This window comes from Acomys minous (assembly GCF_964271855.1).
Source record: "Acomys minous genome assembly, chromosome: 9".
NCBI lineage: Eukaryota > Metazoa > Chordata > Mammalia > Rodentia > Muridae > Acomys > Acomys minous.
In genome coordinates this window covers 72,627,004-72,648,644 of record NC_140490.1, presented here as the reverse complement: position 1 = coordinate 72,648,644, position 21,641 = coordinate 72,627,004, and the positions used below count along the sequence as shown (strand labels likewise).

Sequence of the window (21,641 nt, the reverse complement as noted above, 5' to 3'; positions counted from 1 at the left end):
TCCTGTGTCTAGGATAGTTTGAGAAGTATTGGTGTTATATCTGTTAAGGTCTGGTAAAATTAGCCAACAAGTCCATCTGAACTTTTTTGGTAGGGGCATTTTTGGTAGTACTCTTTTCAATTTAACTTACTTATTTCATCCTGATCTAATTTGCAGAAGTTGCGACTGAGATGGTCAGAGGATGGGAGCTTGGGAGAGCTGGCCCTACCACTTGTTTCCCCTCCTGTGTGGTGTCATGGAGGAGGAAGAGATACCTACCCCTCCACTCACCCCTCACCATCTGCAGCAGGAGGGGAAACCTGGTCCTAAGGTCATGAGAGCAGGAGGGCACATCCTGCCCTTCACCAGCTGTAGCACTCAGGAGAGCAGGCCCTGCATTTTACCGAGGCAGCACAGTAGAGATGACCCTGGTGCCTGGGGTGTGTATGAGGTATCTCATATATATTTAAAAATTCACCCAGTTTGCTTAGATATTCCAACATGGTTGGGTATATATTTTTGGCATTCTTTTTTTAATTTAAAAATTTTTTTCATTCTTATGATGGTATGATTTTATTAGTGACTGTTATAATGGGTTCTTTTTCATTTCCAATTTTATTAATTTGAGTCTTTTTCTTTTGGCTTCTTACTTTAGTTTAGCTCTGGGTTTAATGATCTTATTTATCTTTCTGAAACAGCCAACTTTATATTTCTCTTTATTGGTATTGTGTTTTTTGTTTGTTTTTATCTAGTTACCTTCTGCAATGATCTTACTTTTTTTTTTTTTTTTTTTTTTTTTTTTTTTTTTGTCTACTGATTTTGGGAATTATTTGTTCTGTGTACCAAATCCTAAAGGTATATCACTGAGTTATTTTATTTGTTACTTCTCTGATATTTTGTGGAATGTTTGTCTTTCTCAATCATGACATTTATTTTTGATAGATATAGTAGCCTAAATTGACAGCTGTGGTTCTTCAGAACTTGGCATCAATTTTTTTTTTCGACAGGGTTTCTCTGTGTAGCCTTGGCTGTCCTGGACTCACTTTGTAGACCAGGTTGGCCTCAAACTCACAGTGATCCTCCTGCCTCTGCCTCCTGAGTGCTGGGATTAAAGGCGTGCGCCATCACACCCGGCTCCTCCAAGCCCTTCTTGCTCCTGATGTTTCTGCTGAGCGATATACTGGTATTCTGTTTGGCTTGCTTATATGTTTGGTGTTTCTCTCTTGCAGTTATCACTACACTTTGCTTGTTCTGTATATGTGGAGTTTTGTTTGTGAGGGGGGAAGTTTCTTTTCTCTTTCTGTCAATTTGGTGTTTACCTCTTGTATTTTGAGGGGATTCTGAGTCGGGAGAGCAGGGGCTGGTGGTGTGAGGTCTCCGACCTCACCAAGCTTCTCAGATTTTTAATTGGGTTATATTGTTGTTGAGTTGTAATAATTTTCTTTACATTACATTATTGTTCAGATATACGGTAAGCAGATACATCTCAGATCCAGTTACTTTTAACTATGCATGATAAAATTCTTTGCTGCACCACACAGTTCAAATGAATGAAACTCTGATTATCTTTCTTTCCTAAGCTGAGCACCATGAAGCTCATCATTATGCCTCTTCTATGTGCTTAACACTTTCAGGTCTATGTCGTAATCTCTGATGCATTTACATTTAATTTTATTTGTTGTGTAGGGTAAGAAGGCAACCTATTTTACTTCCATGTGGGTATATCTAGGTTTTCCAGCACTGCTTGTCTAAAAAAGCTTGTCCTTTTCGTCTTGAACGGCCTTGGCTTTTTTTGTGGAAGATCAATTGGCCACATCATGCAGTGTTTATTTTGGGCTCTTTATCCTGTTCCATTGCTGTATACATATCTTTACTCCAGAACTCCAAGTAAAGTTTCAAAGCATTCCTTTTATTTTTGACTCAAATAAAAGAACAACCACATCAGGAGTTCTTCTTGGTAGGATTTTGGGTTGTAGTGATAAAAATATTCTGAAAACATTTTGTGGGTATTATAGAAGTGTGAAAATGAATGAAGTTAACGATACTGTTCCACTCATGTGTAACAGTAGACAGGAGATTTAAACATCAAATAGGAAGGCAAGCAAGAAAATTGTATACATTTGAATTATAAATCTCAGTACAAGTTTATTATTTCACACATTTACACATATACTCCATCTACTTGATATCAATAAAGAGGCATAAAGGCCAAGTCGTTGATACTAACATTATGGTATGTCAGAAAAGTCAGGGACCTATTCTAGGGCATAGGTAGGGGCAATATAAATGAAATTTAACTTTATTTTTCTAGAAAAAAAGAGAAGCACTTCAAGAAAAATAAAAACGGGACTGTACATTTATCTAAAAGACACTGTCATTGGCCAGATCTGGCATAATTTGAGCATCAAAGTATGAAAAAAAATAATAGATTAACAAAAGAATCTAGGACTCTGTGCTGATAATAAGGAGGTAATATATTAAATAAATGAGAGGGGAAACCTGTTTTCTACAATAGGTCTCTGACTATCAACACTGCAGCACTGAGGAGCTTGGAAAATCCTCTTCCAGTGAAAATGGGTTTTGCTAAAACATGTTCTTGCTTGATTGGAGGAGGGAGTGTTAGATAAGAAACAGCATATTTTTATATTCTCAAAGTATATTTCTAACAATTTCTTGTAAGTGGAAAATCCTGCATAGTAGAGAAGCCTTGGAGAATGTTCCTTAATAACCCTGGCAGGGCAGGAGCAAATAAATGGTTAATGGTCAAATGAAAAACGCCTATACTTTCTGAGTGCAGCCAAGTCAGTAGTAAGGTACCTTCAGACACATCTCAGTGTGGGTAGAAGGAAGGCATCAACATACAGAATGGGGAAGAGACAGAGGATGACATTTTACAGAGAACTCTAATGCACATGGCTCCTACATGCTATGAGCACTACATCTTAGCTACATAGAGAAGGGGACAGACCCCTGACGAGATGGTTGTGCACTTACCAGATTCCACCAGCACCCCCAGCATGGGCTCCGCAGCACACAGTTACCTTAAATATGTGAATGCTCCCCGAGGTCCAGATGCTTCGTGACCTATAGTTAAGTTACATTGTGGACAGTGCTAGGCATGGCTTTCTATGGCACACCAGCCTACCCCTTCCGTGGCCCAACTCTTTCGTTTTTTCTTTCACTGACTCACTGTTCCCTCATCAACTTGTCCTGAAGGTCCATCTCAGACTCTTTTTCAGAGAACCTACCTTGCACCTGGCTTTGGACTGAGGGTAAATTCCAAATCTGATGCTTTGAGGAAAATACTTGGATAGTGTATATGTTTTATGAGGCTGTCGTATCAAAATGTCACCCACTGTATGGGTTTAAAAATAGAAGTTGGTTCTCTCACAGTTCTATGGGTCAGACATGCAACACAGACTTGCTAGCAAGGCTGGGGACATTCAGACTCTGTAGTGGCTGACAAACCATAGAGTTCTTCAAGGTGTCCAACTTCATCCCATCTGCTGTCATTGTGCAGCCTTCTCTTCTCTGACTATCCCCTCAGTGTGGCTTTTCTTATATGGACATCAATTACGTTGGTTAAAGAGTCACCTCCCTCTACCATGAACTCATTTAATTTATGTTGTACTTATGTGTGTACAGACCTATCTCCAAAGAATTTTGTCTGCTTAAGTGCCATTTGTAAAGACTTCAATCGTCCTGTTTAGGAAACATCTATCTATCTTCAACAGATCCTGTCTTAGATAATCCCCTGTTGGCCCTGCAAATCTGAGCTTCAAAGTAAGTAGCATCATCAAGATGGATTCCTCTCTTCCCCACCCAAGTCCATTGACTGTTGTGGTATAAACATTAAGCCACAAACAGGTCCCGGGTCTTCAAGAGACCTGGGACATAGTGTGGCCTCTGGAGCAGGAAGAGACATTGCTGAAGGAAGGGAAGCATGTCTTTGTGATAGAAAAAAAAAAAAACAAAACCAAAACAACAACAGCAGCAGCAACAACAACAACAAAACCCCAAGAAAACAATAATTAGCCCAGACCTCCTGTATCTAGAATAGTACCATACCTGTGAGCTGGGTAGACAGTAAAATGTTATCATTAGCTTTGGCTGAAGTGAGAGCTCAGAACGAGGGATACAGTGTTGAGGAATCTCATGATGAAAGGCAAGGCCTCTGCTGTGCCAGTGGCCACAGCTCCAAGAGCTCCACGGGTGTCTTCTGAAGGATTCTGGTGTTGGAAAGGGGGGTGGTAGACAGAAGCAAGCAGGTTAGGGAACTGCTATTCTTTTCTTTTTCTTTTTTCTTTTTATTGAGTGTCTACGATTTACACGTCATGCATTGAAATCCCTCTCCTCCCCACCCCCAGTAAAATAAAACAAAGATTCAAACAAAAAATCTTGTCACAGAAGCTGCAGTGTATCACGCAGTATAGCCTTTTGTCCATATATGTTTACTTTCAAATGTTCATTGCTATGAATCATGGGTCTGGTTTGAGGCCTACACTATTGTTACCAGATCCTCACTGGAACTGCTGTCGGATATCCCGTTGTTGCTGTGTGTCAAGGAGATTCTTGATCTTTGAATTTGCAAGTCCGGCCCCTTCATGTGTTTCAGCAGGCTATACATGGGGTAGATGTTGGGGTGAGGTCGACTCAGAGCCCTGGATCAGGGCCTGTTCCGTGTCATCATGGTAGAGCCAGCTCTCCCGCTCTGGTGTCTTCAGGGCAGGGCCTGCTCTCCCTCTGCCGTGTCATCAGGACAGAGCCAGCTCACCTGCTCCCATGTTCTCAGGGCAGGGCCAGCTCTCCAGCTCCTGTGTCCTCAAGGCAAGGGCCTGCTCTCAGGCTCCCATGTCCCCAGGGCTGGCTCACCTGCTCCTGCGTCCTCAGGGCCAGCTCTCCTGCTCTTGTGTCCTCAGGCTCAGCTCTCCTGCTTCCGTCTCCTCAGGGCCAGCTCTCCTGCTCCCGTTCAATTTGCCAGATTGTTGCTGGTCGTCAAGGCCTGGAAGGCCTCCTACTCCTGTGGGTACTGGATCTTGTAAGCCATCAAGCAGGTGGCAAATGGAGGACGCTCAAAGTCTACATTGAGTTGCTCACAGAAACCATTGATGTTGGCCCAGGTCAGCTTTTTGTCCCGGGGAACTTGTGGCTCTGTTGATTCGTGCCTCCTGAGTCTCTGGTTCCATCGCATGCTCCATCTGCCATGGCCCCGCCTCGATGCTGCCTTAGTATCCACTTCTGCATGATCCAGCTATCAGCACTGATCATGGCCTTGGCCCGTGAGAGGAGGTCTGTGAGGCCTGTGGTGCGGGCAATGCAGTCCTCGCTCAGGCTAGACTTGAACAGCACCCGTTCCTCAAATGCCATCTGCACCGTGCTGGGCCACAACCCGAAAAGCAGCAGTAATGGCGGTGGCAACAGCAGCAGCAGCCTGTGGTCCCTGGGAGCTCACCGGAGTGTGGTGCCATGATCCTGTGGTGGGAGGGGATGGACGATCCACATGACAGGGTTGCCACCTTTCTGGGAAACACCAGCACTGTGTTTTGGAGCTCTTGGTATGGTTCTTTGGTGGCTGTGCAGTCACTGCTGTTCCGTGTACCAGACACATTGTGTGATCGACACCATCTTAGATGATCTTGGCTTGAGTATTTCTAATACATTGTGCTAAGTGTTTCCTCCCAATCAGGCTGCTCTTGTTGGTTAACATTTGTGTGTAGCTTTGGAACACAATCATCCTTCTCAGAATGCATTGGGGACCTCATCTTTCGAATCCCACTGCCTTGTGCTGCAGCATGGCCCTAGCCCCACACTGCTGCCGGGACTGCTATTCTTATGTGACTATATTCCTCCAGAAATACAGTAAACTTCCTATCTATCTATCTATCTATCTATCTATCTATCTATCTATCTATCATCTATCTATCATTTATCTACCTATCTTATATTTTCATCTACCCATCATCTATTTTCTTTGTGTAATTCTGGCTGCCCTAAAACTTGGTCTATCTGCCTTTGAACTCAGAAATATGCCTGTCTCTGCCTCCAGAGTGCTGGGATTAAAGGAGTGCACAACCGTTACCTGACAGACATGAGTAAAACTAATACAAAATAGTTTCCTAAGCCAAAATCCTTGGCAACACAGACAGAGCCTGAGTTACAACGTTTTGGCTTAATGAGTGGGTTTTGACTTAAAGATGGTGTAAAATATACACTCACTAAGAACTACAGTTCAGATTTGGAATTTGGATCTTTTCCCAGACTAATGATGCATGGCATGAGTCTCTCTGGAGATATGGGTATTGGCAGTGAGTTGGCACCCACTCATGGCCTCTGAGAGGAAAAAGCCAACCGTCTACAGTTACTGTGATGCTAAGCTGTGATGTTTGGTACATTAGGTCTATGGAATGCACTCTGACTTCTGGTACACTTCCTTAAGATGAGTTTATTAATATGTAACTCCAGCCTAAGTTGATGAGCATCTGTGTATGGAAAGTAAGTATCTTAAAGATGTGTAAATGGATAGAGTGCTATAAAAAGCTGAGACTTGCTCAAGCTGGAAAATGATTCCTGATAAAATCGTCAACTGGTGAAACAAGTAAAAAGGGGCTCTCAGTAACACAAAAGTACCAATTCCCACATTGTACTTGGGATTTTTAAAGTTTATTTGTAGATTAAAAAATAGCACAAAATACTCAAAAGAGCTCATCTTTTCCCAGAAAGAGTTATGGCTAATTAGAATTTTGATTTCATTTTACTCTATGACATCTCATTTGGCTTGTAATATATTAAATGATATTCAAATAGAGGAGTATTTTTTTGCATCTGCTTTGCATAAATGCATCAAGCAGCATCAAAGCCCATTTACTGGGGTGTTGCCTTTAGTGGCCATTGGCTCTCTGTAAAACACAAATCTTGGCTCTTACTTACCATTTGCCATTCATAAAAGATTCATTATCAATGTAGCTAAGAAGTGATTTTGAAACTCAATAAAATTAGAAAAGGAAAAGTGTAATGATGCAGGCAAAGTTGAGTTATATTCATGGGACTAGCTCATAGGTAGTGGGCCTAATTTGAGCACTACTATGACTGTGCTTCATCACTTATGCCTAAAATGTGAAGGATAATCAACCAAAATATCTTTTCAGGACATCCTAAATTTACTTCCATTTTCATTTAATATTTGTGACAACATTAGATTTCATTCTTCAAACAAGGAAGCAAGTACAAGAGATAAGCATAACTTGAGTGAGATCAAAATTCTTGTTGTGCTAGTCTGAAGGACTGGATATACTATCATTGTAACTACCCATAAAAGGACATCAGGAGTGCAGTAATTAGAAAGAAGTAATGAATCAACTTTCAGCAAATGCAGCATTATAACACATGCATAGTGACAAACAGCTAGATGTGTGTAAATCTCATTTAAGTACTTCTTTCCCTAAGCGTCTTGGTTAAGCTGATGAAACATATATGAATTGAATTGTGATAACTGTAAATCTGGGCTGATTTCAACCATTATTTAAACCTATCATAATTTACATTTTGAGTCATTAACCAATTTCAAAGGAAGAAACATGAATCAGAAATAAAGAATGGTTAGGGAATTCTGTCTTCTATGGATGGAGGTCTGGAGTCGAAGTTGTGATGTCTTTTTGCAAACTTTGTGTAAACATTAAAAACTATTTTATATTCTCAAATTACAAGATAATTTGATAGTAAAATAACTACATATGTAGGTTTACTTCAGAAATTGGAAAGAGTTGCAGTTAACTTTTCATAAATAATAAAATACAGTAGATTGAGTTGGTCATAGCTTTCCTTGAGTGGTCGAGAAGGAAAATGGTTACCCAATAGGAGAGAGAGTGAGAGAAATAAGTAGTTAGGAAATGGTCGGCACGCCCAGTGCTGCCAGAATGAAGAGGGTGTACATAAAAGCGTGACCTTACCACGTGAATAGTAGACAGGACCACTGAGACCCTCTTGTGCCTTTGCCCTCCGCCTGCTTCAGGGAGATCTGTGTGTCTGAGATGGGCACTGGGGCATCTGTGGGAGTAAAGGGGGCTCATGGCTGATTCTGGGCATCCAATACCTTCTACAACAAAATTCCCATTTCCTTAGAATATTTAGGTCTTAAGATTATGAAAAAAGATACCACTGTGCATCACAAAATGTGTAAAGACATGAAAGTTGACCTCCATACTTCTCTTTGCTCCAGCAGCATTATAGGAAATCTGCCATGCTGCACCTTTGCATATAATTTGAACCTTGGTTTTGCCTGCACTATAATATTTGGTAAAACAGATTCATCTACTCTGTTAACATCAACACACCTCTAGTATGCCAGATTTAAAGTTTGTGTTGTTGCTGTTTATTTTACAGAACATTACATTTATCTGTTGTACTAAAGTCTTGTACATTTTGACACCAAATAACATTTTAATATACAATGTATGATCTCTCAGATCTGTGCCTGCAAAGAGCCCAACTGGGCATATTACCTAGGAAATAGCCCCTGCTCTGCAACTGTGCAGGTAAGGCTTCCAGTATGATCTACATTTTTTTCTCAGTTATCTGAGCTGGGAAACTGGTACGTATAAAACAAAAAAGGCCACGAAGGCTGAAACTATCCTCATTCTTAAAAAATAACCTGTGTAAGAAAATATATCCCTTTTCAAATAAATGTCAGTAATGGCTAAACTACAATCTAGTATTTAAAATTATAAGGAATAATATAAAGTCAAGGGTATAAAATGAAACATTAGAAGAAGCATTAAAATATAGGACCTACCCCAATGATGTGTTGAACCCTGTATGATATCTATTACCAGGACACACAACAGAAAGAGACACTACATCAGCTCTTCGGTCACATGAATCTGGTGTCAGAAGTGCAGAGGAGAAAAAAGGGGGAGGTGGTTATAAAAGGAAAGGGGGAGAAAAAAAATAGATGCTTAAGAAAAACAGCAGCAACAACCTAGAAACCCAACCAAAAATGGAGGGCATCCTCATGGAGTCAGGTTCATGGTGTGCGTGGTGTAACCAAGATGAAACAACTCCCTGGCTTACCTCTCAGATTTTCAATAGAGGGGTCTAACTATTATATTTTCCCTACAAACTCTCATTTCAAAGTCTGTGACAAAAATAGTTTCACATAAAAAAGAGAAGGTGCACTCACCCCACCCTAGGTGTAAGGATTACTTGTGTCAATTGCACTGACAAAAGCTGTCAGGAGTCAGAAGGCGGGGGAACCACTGACATGCCCACATCCCTTGTTTTACACCCTGCCTCTGAGGACTCACTCATCTTTCAAAGGAACCACAAAGCCCCAATGGACCAGATGTGATGCTTAAATATAAATTAAGCTGTGGAAGAGAAAGGCCAGAGAGGCAGGAGAAATTCCCACAGGCGAATCATCAACAGCATCAAAGCCATCTGTCTTCTCATTTTGGAGGCAAGAATTGCTGTTGCAAACTAGCCTGGCCAAGGCATTGGTCCTGAGTACCCACATCTGTGATGTTCTTCAGGAGAGGGACCACTGAGGAGCAAGAAATCTATCAAAGCCCTGGTCCCACTTACAGGAACCTCCTCTAGTAGGGAATGCCCCAGTGACACTTCAGAACTGTTCTGACACAGACAGGAGCATTAAACCATCAGTATGTTGGGTTGAAAAGGATTGGCCCCCATAGACTCATGTGTTTGAAGGCTTGGACCAGAGGGAACGGCACTAGTAGGCACTGTCACCTTGTTGGAGGAAACGCATCACTGTAGGGGTGGGCTTTGAGGTCTTCTACGCTTGAGCTTCGCCCAGTGTGGACTCTGGACCTCCTCCTGGCTGCCTTCGGATGAAGATGTGGAACTCTCTGCTTCTCCAGTGTCAAGTCTCTTACTGTGCTTCCCACCATGATGATAACGGACTGGAGCTGTCAACCAGCCCCAACTAAATGTTTTCCTTTCTAAGAGTTGCCTTGGTCACGGTGTCTCCTCACAGCAACAACACCCTAACTAAGGCAGGGAGTAACAGAGGAGGCAGGATCAGAGGTAAAGGTTTTTTTAGTGAGAAACTGGGAAACAATGCAGCAATCTTATCCCTGACGCCATGCCCTGACATACATCACAGATGCACTTGATCCAGTCCATTGGGGTTTCAGCAACTATTTTCAAAATGCCTACTAAGTACCAGCTAAAGTGATTGGTTGGCATTTCAGAGTGCCCAGAAGGAGCTCTGTGGCAGCTTGCAAACCGATACCCATTTGCCCTCATTTGGTAAATTTTGATTAGTTTGCACCTAACAATTGTTTAACATACCCCTCAAATGACATGACTCTTGCTCCAGACCTAGAACTGGGCACAGGAATAATAAGTAGTTAATCATCCATAGCTTTATTTCAGGAGAGTTCAGTGGTGAGATAACTGCAAGAAACATGAGAGGTTCTGTTGTGGATTGACACCTCGGGGGAAAGTAGATTTCCCATTTAGAATGCCTCTCCCAGGTTTATAAGGAGAGAACATTGCTATCTACTCCTTGCCAGAGCAGAGAGGGTCCTGACACTGATACAACCATGAATGGATAAACTCCAGGATATTCTGACCTCTTCTGTCATTCTTTTTTTTTTTTTAAATTTCCACTTTACATCCTGACTGTAGCCCCCTCCCCCATCGTGGCCCAGGCCCATCCTCCCTCATACCCTCTCTCTCCCTCCCCTAGTCCTCAGAAAGGGGAGCCCTCCTCCCCTAACATCTGACCTCAGCCTATCAAGTCTCATCTGGACTGCATGTATCCTCCTCCTCTGTTGCCTGGCAAGGCCACCACCCCAGCGGGAAGTGATTCACGAGTGGGCACCAGAGTCCATGTATTCATTAATCCCCATATTAAGGGCCCCACAAGGAGACTGTGCTGCCTATCTACTACATCTGAGCAGAGGGTCTAGGTCCTCACCGTGCACGGTCCTTGATTGGTGCATCAGTCTCGGCAAAACCTCCTCCTCTGCCCAGAATTGTCAGCTCTATTGATCACCTTGTGGAGTTCCTGACCCCTCCATGTCCCTCTACTCCACAAACTCTTCCATAAGACTCCCTGTGCTCCACCCTGGAATTTGGCTGTGTCTCTCAGCATCTGCTTGGATCGCCTGCTGGGTGGAGTCTTTCAGAGGACCTCCATTGGAGGCTCCCTTCCTGTTCCTTCTCTTCAACTGCTTCCACACTACAATACACAGACCTACAGAAACTAAGCAATAATGAAGACCCTAGGGAAAAATGCTTAATTATCATCCAGAAGGGCAAGTAGAACAGACACCTGAAGCTGATGAAGAGGAGGAACAGGAAGAAAGGCTGCCATAGAGGTCTTCTGTCATTCCTAAGCTTGTCTTCTCTCAGTCAAAAGCTCAGGGCAGAGCTGGGGTTCTGAATCCATTTTCCTGCACTAGAGAGAACTGATTGAAATGCCTAACTACCGAGTTTGTCTTCTTCACTGAATGTTGACCGAGGGCAAGAATCAGCTTTCCTCCTCATGTCTCTGTAAAGTAAACATGGACGGATAATCCCCGGGAGGAGCCGCAGGAACAGCTTAGTTATTCAGGGTGCCCACCACGTATGAAGTGATGGTGCGTATTTACGTTGTGTGTTTTGGACTGAGATGCACTGGACCACTCTTCCGTGGGGCTTGGCGATGTGCCTGTGTGGCCACGTTCACCCAGGCAGTTGGATGGATAATTGGGATGCTTGTGCTTTCCTTCTCCAAAACTCTCAAACACCTTCCTCTTCCCATGTGGCCTCTCCATAGCTATTGCTTGTTTTTATTCAGTGCCAGTATCAGGGCAGCTGAGTTTCTTATTTGTCTACAGAGGGTTCCACAGAGTGGAAGCCCTTGGAGCGTCTCAAGGCTGAGTCCTTCAGCTGGCTCACTGGCCTCACGCCACATCTTATGCATTCAGATGGCAACAGCACGGTTCCCAAAACCTAGGCAATGGAACTACAGCCCACAGAAGAATAATACTAGGGACCGTTGTGACAGAGGGGACACCTAAGTCGCTCCAGAAGAGGAGCAGGGTACTCACCTGTTCGGTGCCTGCCCAACCTCGGACTGGTGATTGTTGGATGACAGCCCCTTTCTCTACTCTTATCCTAATGAAACCTGAAATGAATAGTTCGCCCATTGTTAAAAGCCTTCTGGAGTTCCTTTACTGCCTTGCCTTTGCCAGGTGCACAGAGGACCCCATCTTCCTGTTAAGACTGTCAAAAGGAAACCATCTTTAATCCCACCACTCAGGGAAACAGAGGAAGGACTATCTCTGTGAGTTCTAGGCCATCCTGGTCTATAATAGCAAGTTCCAGGACATCCAGTGTAATGAGTATAGGTTAAAAAAAAAAAAAAGAAGCCTTTTAAGCCATGTAAAAATAGCTTAGTCACAAACCCCACCACACCCAAGGCTGCACCTGATAACCAGAACACCCTGACATCACCCACTCAAGATAACCGAACACAGGCCTGGAACCCCATGATGCCCACTGAACACTATATAAGCAGGGATGGAGAGCGATGCTCTGCTTTGCACATCTGGAGAGACCTTGATCTGCCCTGTACCCTAGAGTCAGCCCAGGATCTTGATCCTCGAGTCAGAGACAACTGCTAGAGACTGGACCTGTCATACAGCTAAGGTATATGACACAGATGAGCAGCCTTGGGGATGTAAGCTCAGGGCCATAGTTAGGAATTTAGAGTGTGATCTTGATGTAATGACTTAAAGCACGATGAAATAATAACTTTTGTTAAACTAATTATGCATCTCTAGTTTCTTGCTGGAGACGGTGCACTCAGGCAGGAATATATAGAGAGGCCTTGTCTCAAAAACAAACAAACAAACAAACAAAAACAAACAAACATAACTGACAAAAGACTGCTAAGGAAGCCTCAAATGGACCAGAGATCCAAACGTCCCCACGGGTCTTCTCACTGCATTATTGCTTGGAAAACTGCTGTGCTAGGATGTTTGCCGTGTAGGAATTTGAGTGCTGGCAAGGTGCAGGACCTGTGCATAAGAGCTTCACATTCAAAATTAAATAAGGGGTCCCTCCCCCTCTTCTCTCTTGCAAACTGTCCTGCCAGGTCTTTCCAGTCAGCTCCCCCCAACTCTGGAGGGTGGTCGGATTCAATTCTTCTCCACTCACGGTGTTTTTGAGGGGGCAGTCCTTTGGGGTTTTAGAGCCTTGCAGACTTTTCCTCACCTCCTCACGTTTCTTTAATTAGCGGACAGAATTAGGGCCTTCTGACTCTCCTTGCTGCAAACCTTCTTTTAGCCACCCCCCTAGGAGCCTCCAGACCTTCTATCTTCATCACCCTGACCTTCTCCTCCATCAAGGTGGATGCTTGGCACTTGACTCTTTTTCCACGTACCTGATTCCTGGCGGTGTCACCCATAGAGGCCGCACCCTCTGCTCTATCTCTTTAAGCCAGTCCCATCGCCGCTGCGCCCCTCCCTCACCCGTTGCCTCCTCTGCTCCTCACGCCTCTGCTGCTCCTCCTCTCGCTCCTCCTCCTCTTCCTGGGCTCCTCCTCACCGGCAACGGCCCGCTGCGCGCTCTGCTCTTCCAGCTCTGCGGACCGCAGCAGCCATGGCCGACATCAAGACGGGTATCTTCGCCAAGAACGTGCAGAAGCGACTCAACCGCGCGCAGGAAAAGGTCAGCAGAGGGCGGCTGGCTGCGGGGCTGGTGGCGCGAGCCGGTGCTAGCGCGGATGGATGGAGGTGCTGGCCTGGCGCAGGCTGCTGCGCTGCAGGGCCGCAGGTGCAGGTGCAGCGCTCTGCGGAGTCCGAGCAAGCTTAGGGTGGAGGTGTCCCCTGTCTTTGCTCCCAGCGTTTGCAGCTAGGCGGGATCCATACAGGCAGTATGGGCAAGGCACGGTGATGGGCACTCTCCTGGGCACGCCTCCCAAGATCAGGGTGGCAGGTGCAGCTGCTCTCCAGCTGCACCCTGAGCAGACCAAGTCCCTGCGTGCCTCCATCTCCCCGCGCCTGCACATCCCCGGAGCTGAGCTCAGGCTCTCCCACAAGCAGCTCAGGCGTCCTCTGCCATAGATCCGGAAGGGAGATAGTCGCATCTCTGTTTCATGGGTGGGGGTGTTGGGGGTATTTGAATGAGGTCTGTCGAAACGGAACTACTTAAGCAGAGAAAACACCCCCAGGTGTGCATAGACCAATGGGACAGATAATAAACAACCGACACCTTAGTACAGCGCAGAACTGGAGTTCCAGAGAATGCACTTTCCCCTTATGTACCTGTGTCATTTTGAAGCCAGTGCCCTCTGGAAGGTCAAAAATAAATAACCTCGACCTCAGAGTTCTTCTTGGCACAACTCTGCAAAAGACGCTTGTTTCTCTGCTTAGGAAGAAACAAAAACAAACCCCACTCTTATCAGAGGGTCTGGGGTCCAGGGTTCTCTTTTGCAAGCCCGGGAGTAAATTAGTCATTGTAATTTATGTCTCTTCTGGAGGGATATGAACAAATTTAACCCAGATTCATAGCAAGTCCAGCTCTGGGCTGTGTGTGTGTGTGTGTGTGTGTGTGTGTGTGTGTGTGTGTGTGTGTGTGTGTGTGCGCGCGCGCGCGCGCATTTTGCAGGCACTGGGTTCCCTACCTTCCCTGACCGCTCTCAGGTCTTGGTAATGTCCTGAGCAACAGACTTGGAACTTGAACGTTGCATTTGAAAGTGAACCTGGGCTAGTTGGTAAATTGAACTGTGTTTCTCCAAATGACATTGATTTCTGTCCCTGGGATGAGGGGTGTCTGGTGTTTTCCTGTCTTTCTGGAAATCAGATTTTCTTTGTCCCTCACTCTGATAGCACATACCCTCTTTTGATCCAAGTTCAAGCTACCTCCCCCCTCCCCCGCCCCCCGCCCCAGTCCAAGCTGTGCCAAGAGCTGAGCCAGAGAGCGTACAAACTCCGCCAGTCTCAGGCTCCGTGGCTGCCTGGAGTCCCTCCCTCCTCCTTGCACACAGGCACCTGCCCAGTGCTCTAAGAGGATTGTATTGCTTTTAATATCTACTCAAGCTCATCCTGAACTCCAGGATCCTCCTCCTGCCACTCCCTTAGAAGCTGAATTAGCCAAGCTACTTGTCCCCTTCCAACCACTGGATGCTTGACCAGAAAAGAGCCAGATATTGGATGCCTGCCAACCTCAAGATTCGGACAAGACTTTGTCGCCATTTTCCCCATTTCATTTCGCCCACTTGTGCTTACCCCTCCCCCTAAAATGATCACTTGGATTTTTCGTCTGAGGCTTTTCACTGAGTTGGCTTCCCATCTGTGAAGTGATTTTGCGATATGGCTTGCTTTTTCACATATTAATCTAGGTCACCAGCTGTTAATATGCTCCAAACAAATGAAGGAAACTGGAGTCTTTCTGACAGAGCATCCCAACCTGTATGAACCAAAGAAAGCTTATTTCTTCATGCTTAAGGTCAAATGTATGTTATGCTGGCCGCCGTGGATGGTGTCCACCCTCTACTAACTGGGAGTTCAGGAGCACTTCACAGGACTTCTTCAGACTTTTGTTTTCTTCACTGGGATCATTGCTTGTGTTTGTGCCTGTTTTACTCCATAGGGACTTAAGATACCAAGAGGTCAGAGGGAGATGTTCTGTCTCCTCTTTGAACCCGGGCAGCACTGGGGTATGGTTGGCACAAGGATGCAGCTGCCCAGCAAAGCCCAGCTGGCAGCTGTGCTTGTTGGAGTTTCCCAGTTGGTCTGCTCTTTCTGCCTCTTTGGTCTCTTCCTCCCAATGCAGATGCCCCCTTTCACTAGCTGAAAGCCACACATGTTCTTCAGCGCCTTTGCTCACTGCTTGGATAAAGCAGATTTTGTTGAAGAAGGCTGACTTTCCTCTCAACTCTTCTCCACTTAAGGATTCAAGCACAGTTTGGCTGCCAATGCCTGACTGCAATTACCCTTACAGGGACTGACAGCATCCTATACCTCTAGAAAGCAAGGTTTTTTTTCTTATCAAAAGTCAGTTAAAGTTCATGGGTAGGAGAAGTAAATATACATGTAAACAGGAACTAAGTCAAGCAGATTAGGAATCTCATACTTCTGATCTCTAGATATTTTAATATCTTCACTCCTCAGCCTTTTGGCTAAGATGGTGCCTGCAAGACATTCCACACATATATGCACACACTTATACAACTGGCTAGGCTGAGACTCTACACTCAGCTTAGTTATTTCATTTAATAATTGTGAACTGCCTTTTATCCATGCACATATTTTACATGACTGAATATAATATTGGAACACACAGACTTTAATGAATTCCACTTTTAGATATTTATTTCTCAGTGTTTCTTTATATAAATGCAAACCAGTACGGCTAGGAAGAATATTTGCAACCTTAATTATGACCTTAGGTTAATTTCTAAAAATAATTATGCATATTTTTATTATGGCTGCATTGCTTCCTATTTATACCTTTCCAGCAGTCTGTGGGACACCAGCCAAGACTGAGTAATAACATTTAGCTGTATCATTGGGAAAAATAGTTTATTATTAATGCCATTTGTTTACTTTTTGAGAATAGAACTGTTACATTCCCCTTCATTTTCAATTCATAAAAGTCCATGTTAGTACTCTTTTTTTCACAGTGTCTCCATCTTGTTATATGCGAGGGCAACAGTGCTACTAATTTTATGGGTTAAAACATTGTTTTACTTTTTATGTTTACTTTTACAAAGCTATTTTTATAATGGCAGGGTTTATATTTATGCTAATATGTATAAATCTATCCATTGGGTTGTATGGCTTTTCTTTGAGGTGGGCGAGTAAGTCAGGATCCTGCCAATTATCAGAAAACTCAAACTGACTTTTAGAAAAAGAAATTTAATGACTCATAATAAAACTAGATAATAATTTATATTTGGACCTTGCACATAGGCATTAAAATTTTTACCATATTAATATGCCTATGCATTTTTATGCATACATAAGTGTATGCATATGTATGTATATGTATATTAAATCATATAATTTACGTGGATACCTTTAATACTCCAGCTTTGTAGATGAGAAAGAGGTTGACGACGCAATTAATTCATAGCAAATCTGATTTGCACTTGGGCAGCTCCGTGCTTGCCCATTGTGCTCCCATGGTTCCACCTATTTTAATTAGAACCAAACTTGAAGCCTCCCTAGTGTCAGAGCTCAGGTGTCGTTCTACTTCCTTTTCTTGGTGGCTCCGGAAAAGAACAAGTCTTTCCTTCAGAATTTCCATAGAATTGTTTTGGGCGGCATTCACTGGCAGCAGCGGACCTTGTATCGATCTCTAAAGGAGAGACCTTCCTATGACTAGGGACCAAGTTTGTAGTTGCATTGGGCCAGAGTCATAAGCCATTGCTAGAATAACTGGGGATTGAGAGGCCCCTTTGACTGCGTGGACTCACAGTGGAAGAAAAGAAGTTCAGAATGCAGAAAAAAGTAGATACCGAGGTAGCAGAGTAAAAACTGCCACTGAGGGATCTCTAAGATGCCTTCTCCTCAGGGTCATGTAAATAACCACATATTTAATCATTAACCACTTATTATTTAAATGTTCTCATCAAATTAATCTATTACTTTAAGAAAATCAAATATTAGTAAGAAATACTTAGCAGTGTCCTCCTTAGCCTCTACCTTTGCTTTGCAGAGACAACTTTTTACTAAACACAAGATTTCTTAAAATTACAGTTCTGCAGCTGTTTATTAACTATCCATACATATTTGAGGGTGGTAGATACAGACTCAGGTCGTTTGCACTCATCGCTTTCCTTACCCTTCCCCATCACGTGGTACAACAAAAACTGTTGTAAACCCAGCTGGGTAGTGTCTGAATGGACATCTGCGTGCGCTTCCAGATCAAGTTACTGAACGGCTCATGTCATTCTAGACACTGATCTGTGCTCTTGTTTTTCTAGTTCTTTGTCTTTTTGTGCTCAGTCCTTTCAAATCCCTTGGTGTTGATTCGGGAGCCTATTCCTGGGTTGCCAATTACTTATTGGTAATTTTGTCTATTTCCTTCAGGGACTTGTCTCTTGAAGTCTGTGGCTTGTCTTTCCTCAGTACGGCTTATATTCTTCTTGTTTTATAGAAACTCTTTGTACATAAAGCTATTATCTCTTGTCATGTTTTGTCATTATTTTCTCCTCTACATGTGACGCCATGCCAAATGGGAAAACATCACCTTAAAGGAGCATTAAATATCATTCTTCCTCTGACTGTTGTGAAACTTTTGTAAGGAGTTGGCTGGTTGTTCTCTTTGCTCTTCTATGAAGGTACCATATGATCTATAATAATTCTTTTTTGTTTTTAATTAATTTTTAATATATATTTATATTATGACACATATATACAATAAACTACCTATATCAAGAAGAACCATGGCACAATCAGGAATTATTTAAATGTTACATTCTTAGTGTTTTGGCTATTTGTATTTGGCAGCCTTGAAGAAAACATCTTTCCTATATTGGTGCATCTAAAATTCTTAATGTACATCATTATCTGTCATATCTCATCATTGTCAACTTAAAGCATCTATCTAGACCTAAAAACATCTTAACCCATAAACAACTCAGCTTAAATGTAAAACTAAACTGTCTGGTCTTCAACCCCATTAGAGACTTCAGAAGGAATTAACTTGATTACCTGAGTATGCTGGGAGTGCAGGTTGGTAGCTTTCCAAATGAGAAGATGACAGAGACAGTTTTCTACCTGGATAGTCACCCAAAACTCTCTATTATGTTGGAGCATCTTCTTCAGTCTTCTGGCCCAATATATCTGACAGACATATTCATGAGGCAGAAACTTTTGAGGACTTACCCTGTCTGGATAGAGTTTGGCCATCAACTCTGCCTGCATCCAAGCTTGCCCAATTCTGTCTGTGGTAGAAACAAGGACATTTTGTCCAGTGGCTTGTTTGCTGCATCTGAAGCCATCTCCATAAGGAGGTTCTTTGATGCTCATCATCTTCTTTGAGATAGGCTGCGTGTTGCCAGGAGTTAACCTGTCTCATTGTCAGTGAATCTTTAAAATAATAAAAAAAAAAAATTTTAAAATGCCATATTCTGCATATCTCTGAGTTTTTTGAAGACCTTCTACAATAATTCTTATGTGTGTTGTTCACAATAGAAACTTTATAGTTATTAGGTTGCACTGTGTGGGATTTCCATTTTTACAAGCCAACCAGATATTGACAGACTCATGTGGATCTTCCCACTGTCAATTGAATGAAATGAGAAGAAGAGCAGTTGTCTCCTAGCACATGCCTAGTAATGTGGCATGTGGGTTTCCTGGGAATTCTTGATTTGTTGATGGTAACATTTAGGCTTATGATTAGACACAAGGATGAGTTTTATGTGTGTGTGCACATGTATGTCTGTATTTGTTTGTCTAGAATATTCTTTTATGTGACTCTAGGAGTCTTGTCTACAGAAGAAAAGCTTATATGATTGTGATTATGTCTCAGGCATCAAGAATGCTCAACTTCTTGGACACATCACGAGTTCCCTTTTTAAATTTACACAAAGATTTGTTGTTGCCTACTTCATGTTTTACAAACTAGTGCCTCATTTCAAGGATGAGCTGTCCACAACAAAAGCATCTACAAAAACCCTTAATTCTCAGACAACAAAATTGTGAGAAGGGGTTCTAGTGGGAGGAGCTAAGGTCATGAGAGACACAGCCTCTGGGATGGATGGATGGACACTAATGTGCTAAGGCTTGCAGCTGCTGTGTGACCTCTTTGTCTCTTTCACATCAACTTTCTGCTGTGGAATAATAGGGGATGAAGGCGCGGGTCATATGCTCACTTCTCTGCCTTAGACTTTCCAAACTCTGGATCTGTGAGAGATAATTCTCTGTTTATTATAAACCATATGCTCTCAGACATTTCATTATTGAATCATAAACCAGACCAGGCCACTGTCTACTAAGACAACCATACCCCTCTGGTTGAATTAAAAATTGGGAAAAAAAAATAACATGGCATTCTTGTTCAAGTGAGATTTCCTTCCATTTTGTTTCCAGAATGAGTCGACTTGAGGATTAAGATGACAAGAAGTGGTATTTAAATAGTAGTGCATATTACCATTATGCTTTGTAACATGACTTATTTGTGGGAGCTGTGCATGTTTTTATGCAACTCATATATATGCACAGCATATATAATTCAATTATATAATATATAATCATATATGTTTGTATACCTATTCATACATATATGCATATCTACACATATATGTTTATTTATTAAGTTTTACATAAAATAATATTTTGAGGTACATTGAAAGGAAAAACTAGGTATCAGAACATATGTTTTAAAAAAGAAGGTTTTATGTAATTATTAAAATGCAATTACAAACGTCTAGACATTTATAATAGGAAGACTTTGAGTAGACCTCCTAAGAAAGTAGGTAGACTGGAAGGTTTCTATACAGAGAATGAATATACAAAACTTCCTATGTCATAAGTACCGTGTTCTCACCAATATTAATAATGGTGGACATTTCAGGAAAAAATGCTGTCATCCCAGTGTCCAAGAATCTACTTGTAAAAGATTATAATGGCTGTACATGTAAGCATACATATATATGTGTGTATATATATACATATCTATGGCATCATACAGAATTAAAGTGCTAATAATAGCAACTTCTGAGAATACATTAGTGGGCTGCCTTTCAACATGAAAATGCTAAACTTGCATTCTTATCGATTCACAATCTAAATTTAAGTACTTTTGCTTAGCTGGTATTATACTTCCTGAACACATTTGAAAAGCATCTCTGATTTGGAAAGCTGTATGAAACCACAGAGAAGCTCTTGTTTTTTAAATAATTTTTACTCCATTAGCATCTAGCAGTTTTGATAACCTTGACACTTCTTAGAACAAATGTATTAAAAAAAATCAGAAAACCACCGTTTCAATAATTTCAATCTTATTCTGATTCAGGTATTTAGTTGAAAGCTTAATGAGTGGGAAAACGTGAATATAAGATAATGGCACATATTAATAAACATGTATGTGTTTTTCCTATCTTAAAGTGTCTTTAATATCATGAAATCTCACGGACCTCAGATAATATCCAGCGCAGGATACTAAGTTTATACAGTCCATAATTATTCTATCGTCAAGTCAATCCAGTGGAAGTTTTTACTTCCGTTGGAGACATTTGTTAAGAGTCTAGTATGTGAGAGGCACTTGCTAGCAACACACATATCTTATAACAATAATCATTTTTATTTTTCAACAATATATTTATTCAATATTTATTCAATATAAATGGCATTGTTAATATTATTTAATACTTGATAATAATCAATATAATAATAATTATTAAATTAAATGTTTATGGTAACTGCATAAAGCAAGTTTTATCAGGCCATTTATTTTTTTATGACTTCAGATAATTTTTTTTACTTTAAGCAATAAAGAATATTTAGGTTATGGTGGAGATATTAATATTGTAGACATAATAATACTTCATTATGTGGACATAACTTTGTCCTTTTGTGACATTCACTTGGCTGTGTGGTTTGATGTGGACCTGGACTTTCTCCAGGTTACACTTACACTTGAAAGAAAGCAGTTAACAAAATTGTCCTCATACACAGAGAACATCAAAGAAACTTTTATCTTTG

General features: G+C 42.1%; 1 protein-coding gene and 1 long non-coding RNA gene across 9 annotated transcripts in view; one reads left to right on the top strand and one right to left on the bottom strand.

Moving 5' to 3' along the window:
* LOC311605725 overlaps positions 1-13,473 on the bottom strand; it is a 42,700-nt gene extending 29,227 nt beyond the window's left edge. Inside the window, exons 1-4 of one of the 2 annotated variants that reach the window (XR_014782071.1) lie at positions 13,370-13,473; positions 12,033-12,109; positions 4,048-4,208; positions 1,632-3,063 (exon numbers count right to left, since the gene is read on the bottom strand). This is a non-coding gene — a long non-coding RNA (uncharacterized lncRNA). Of the gene's footprint in view, positions 1-1,631; positions 3,064-4,047; positions 4,209-12,032; positions 12,110-13,369 lie in introns of those variants that run through there. The other variant, XR_014782070.1, reaches the window with a different exon arrangement.
* Positions 13,474-13,500: 27 nt separating this feature from the next.
* AMPH (amphiphysin) overlaps positions 13,501-21,641 on the top strand; it is a 196,673-nt gene continuing 188,532 nt past the window's right edge. For 4 of the 7 annotated variants that reach the window (XM_084796445.1, XM_084796443.1, XM_084796444.1 and 1 more), the window contains exon 1: positions 13,503-13,656. In XM_084796445.1, the coding sequence (XP_084652571.1) occupies positions 13,588-13,656 (69 nt within the window). In that variant the 5' untranslated portion in view covers positions 13,503-13,587. Of the gene's footprint in view, positions 13,657-21,641 lie in introns of all 7 variants that reach the window. The other 3 variants (XM_084796447.1, XM_084796446.1, XM_084796448.1) reach the window with 2 other exon arrangements.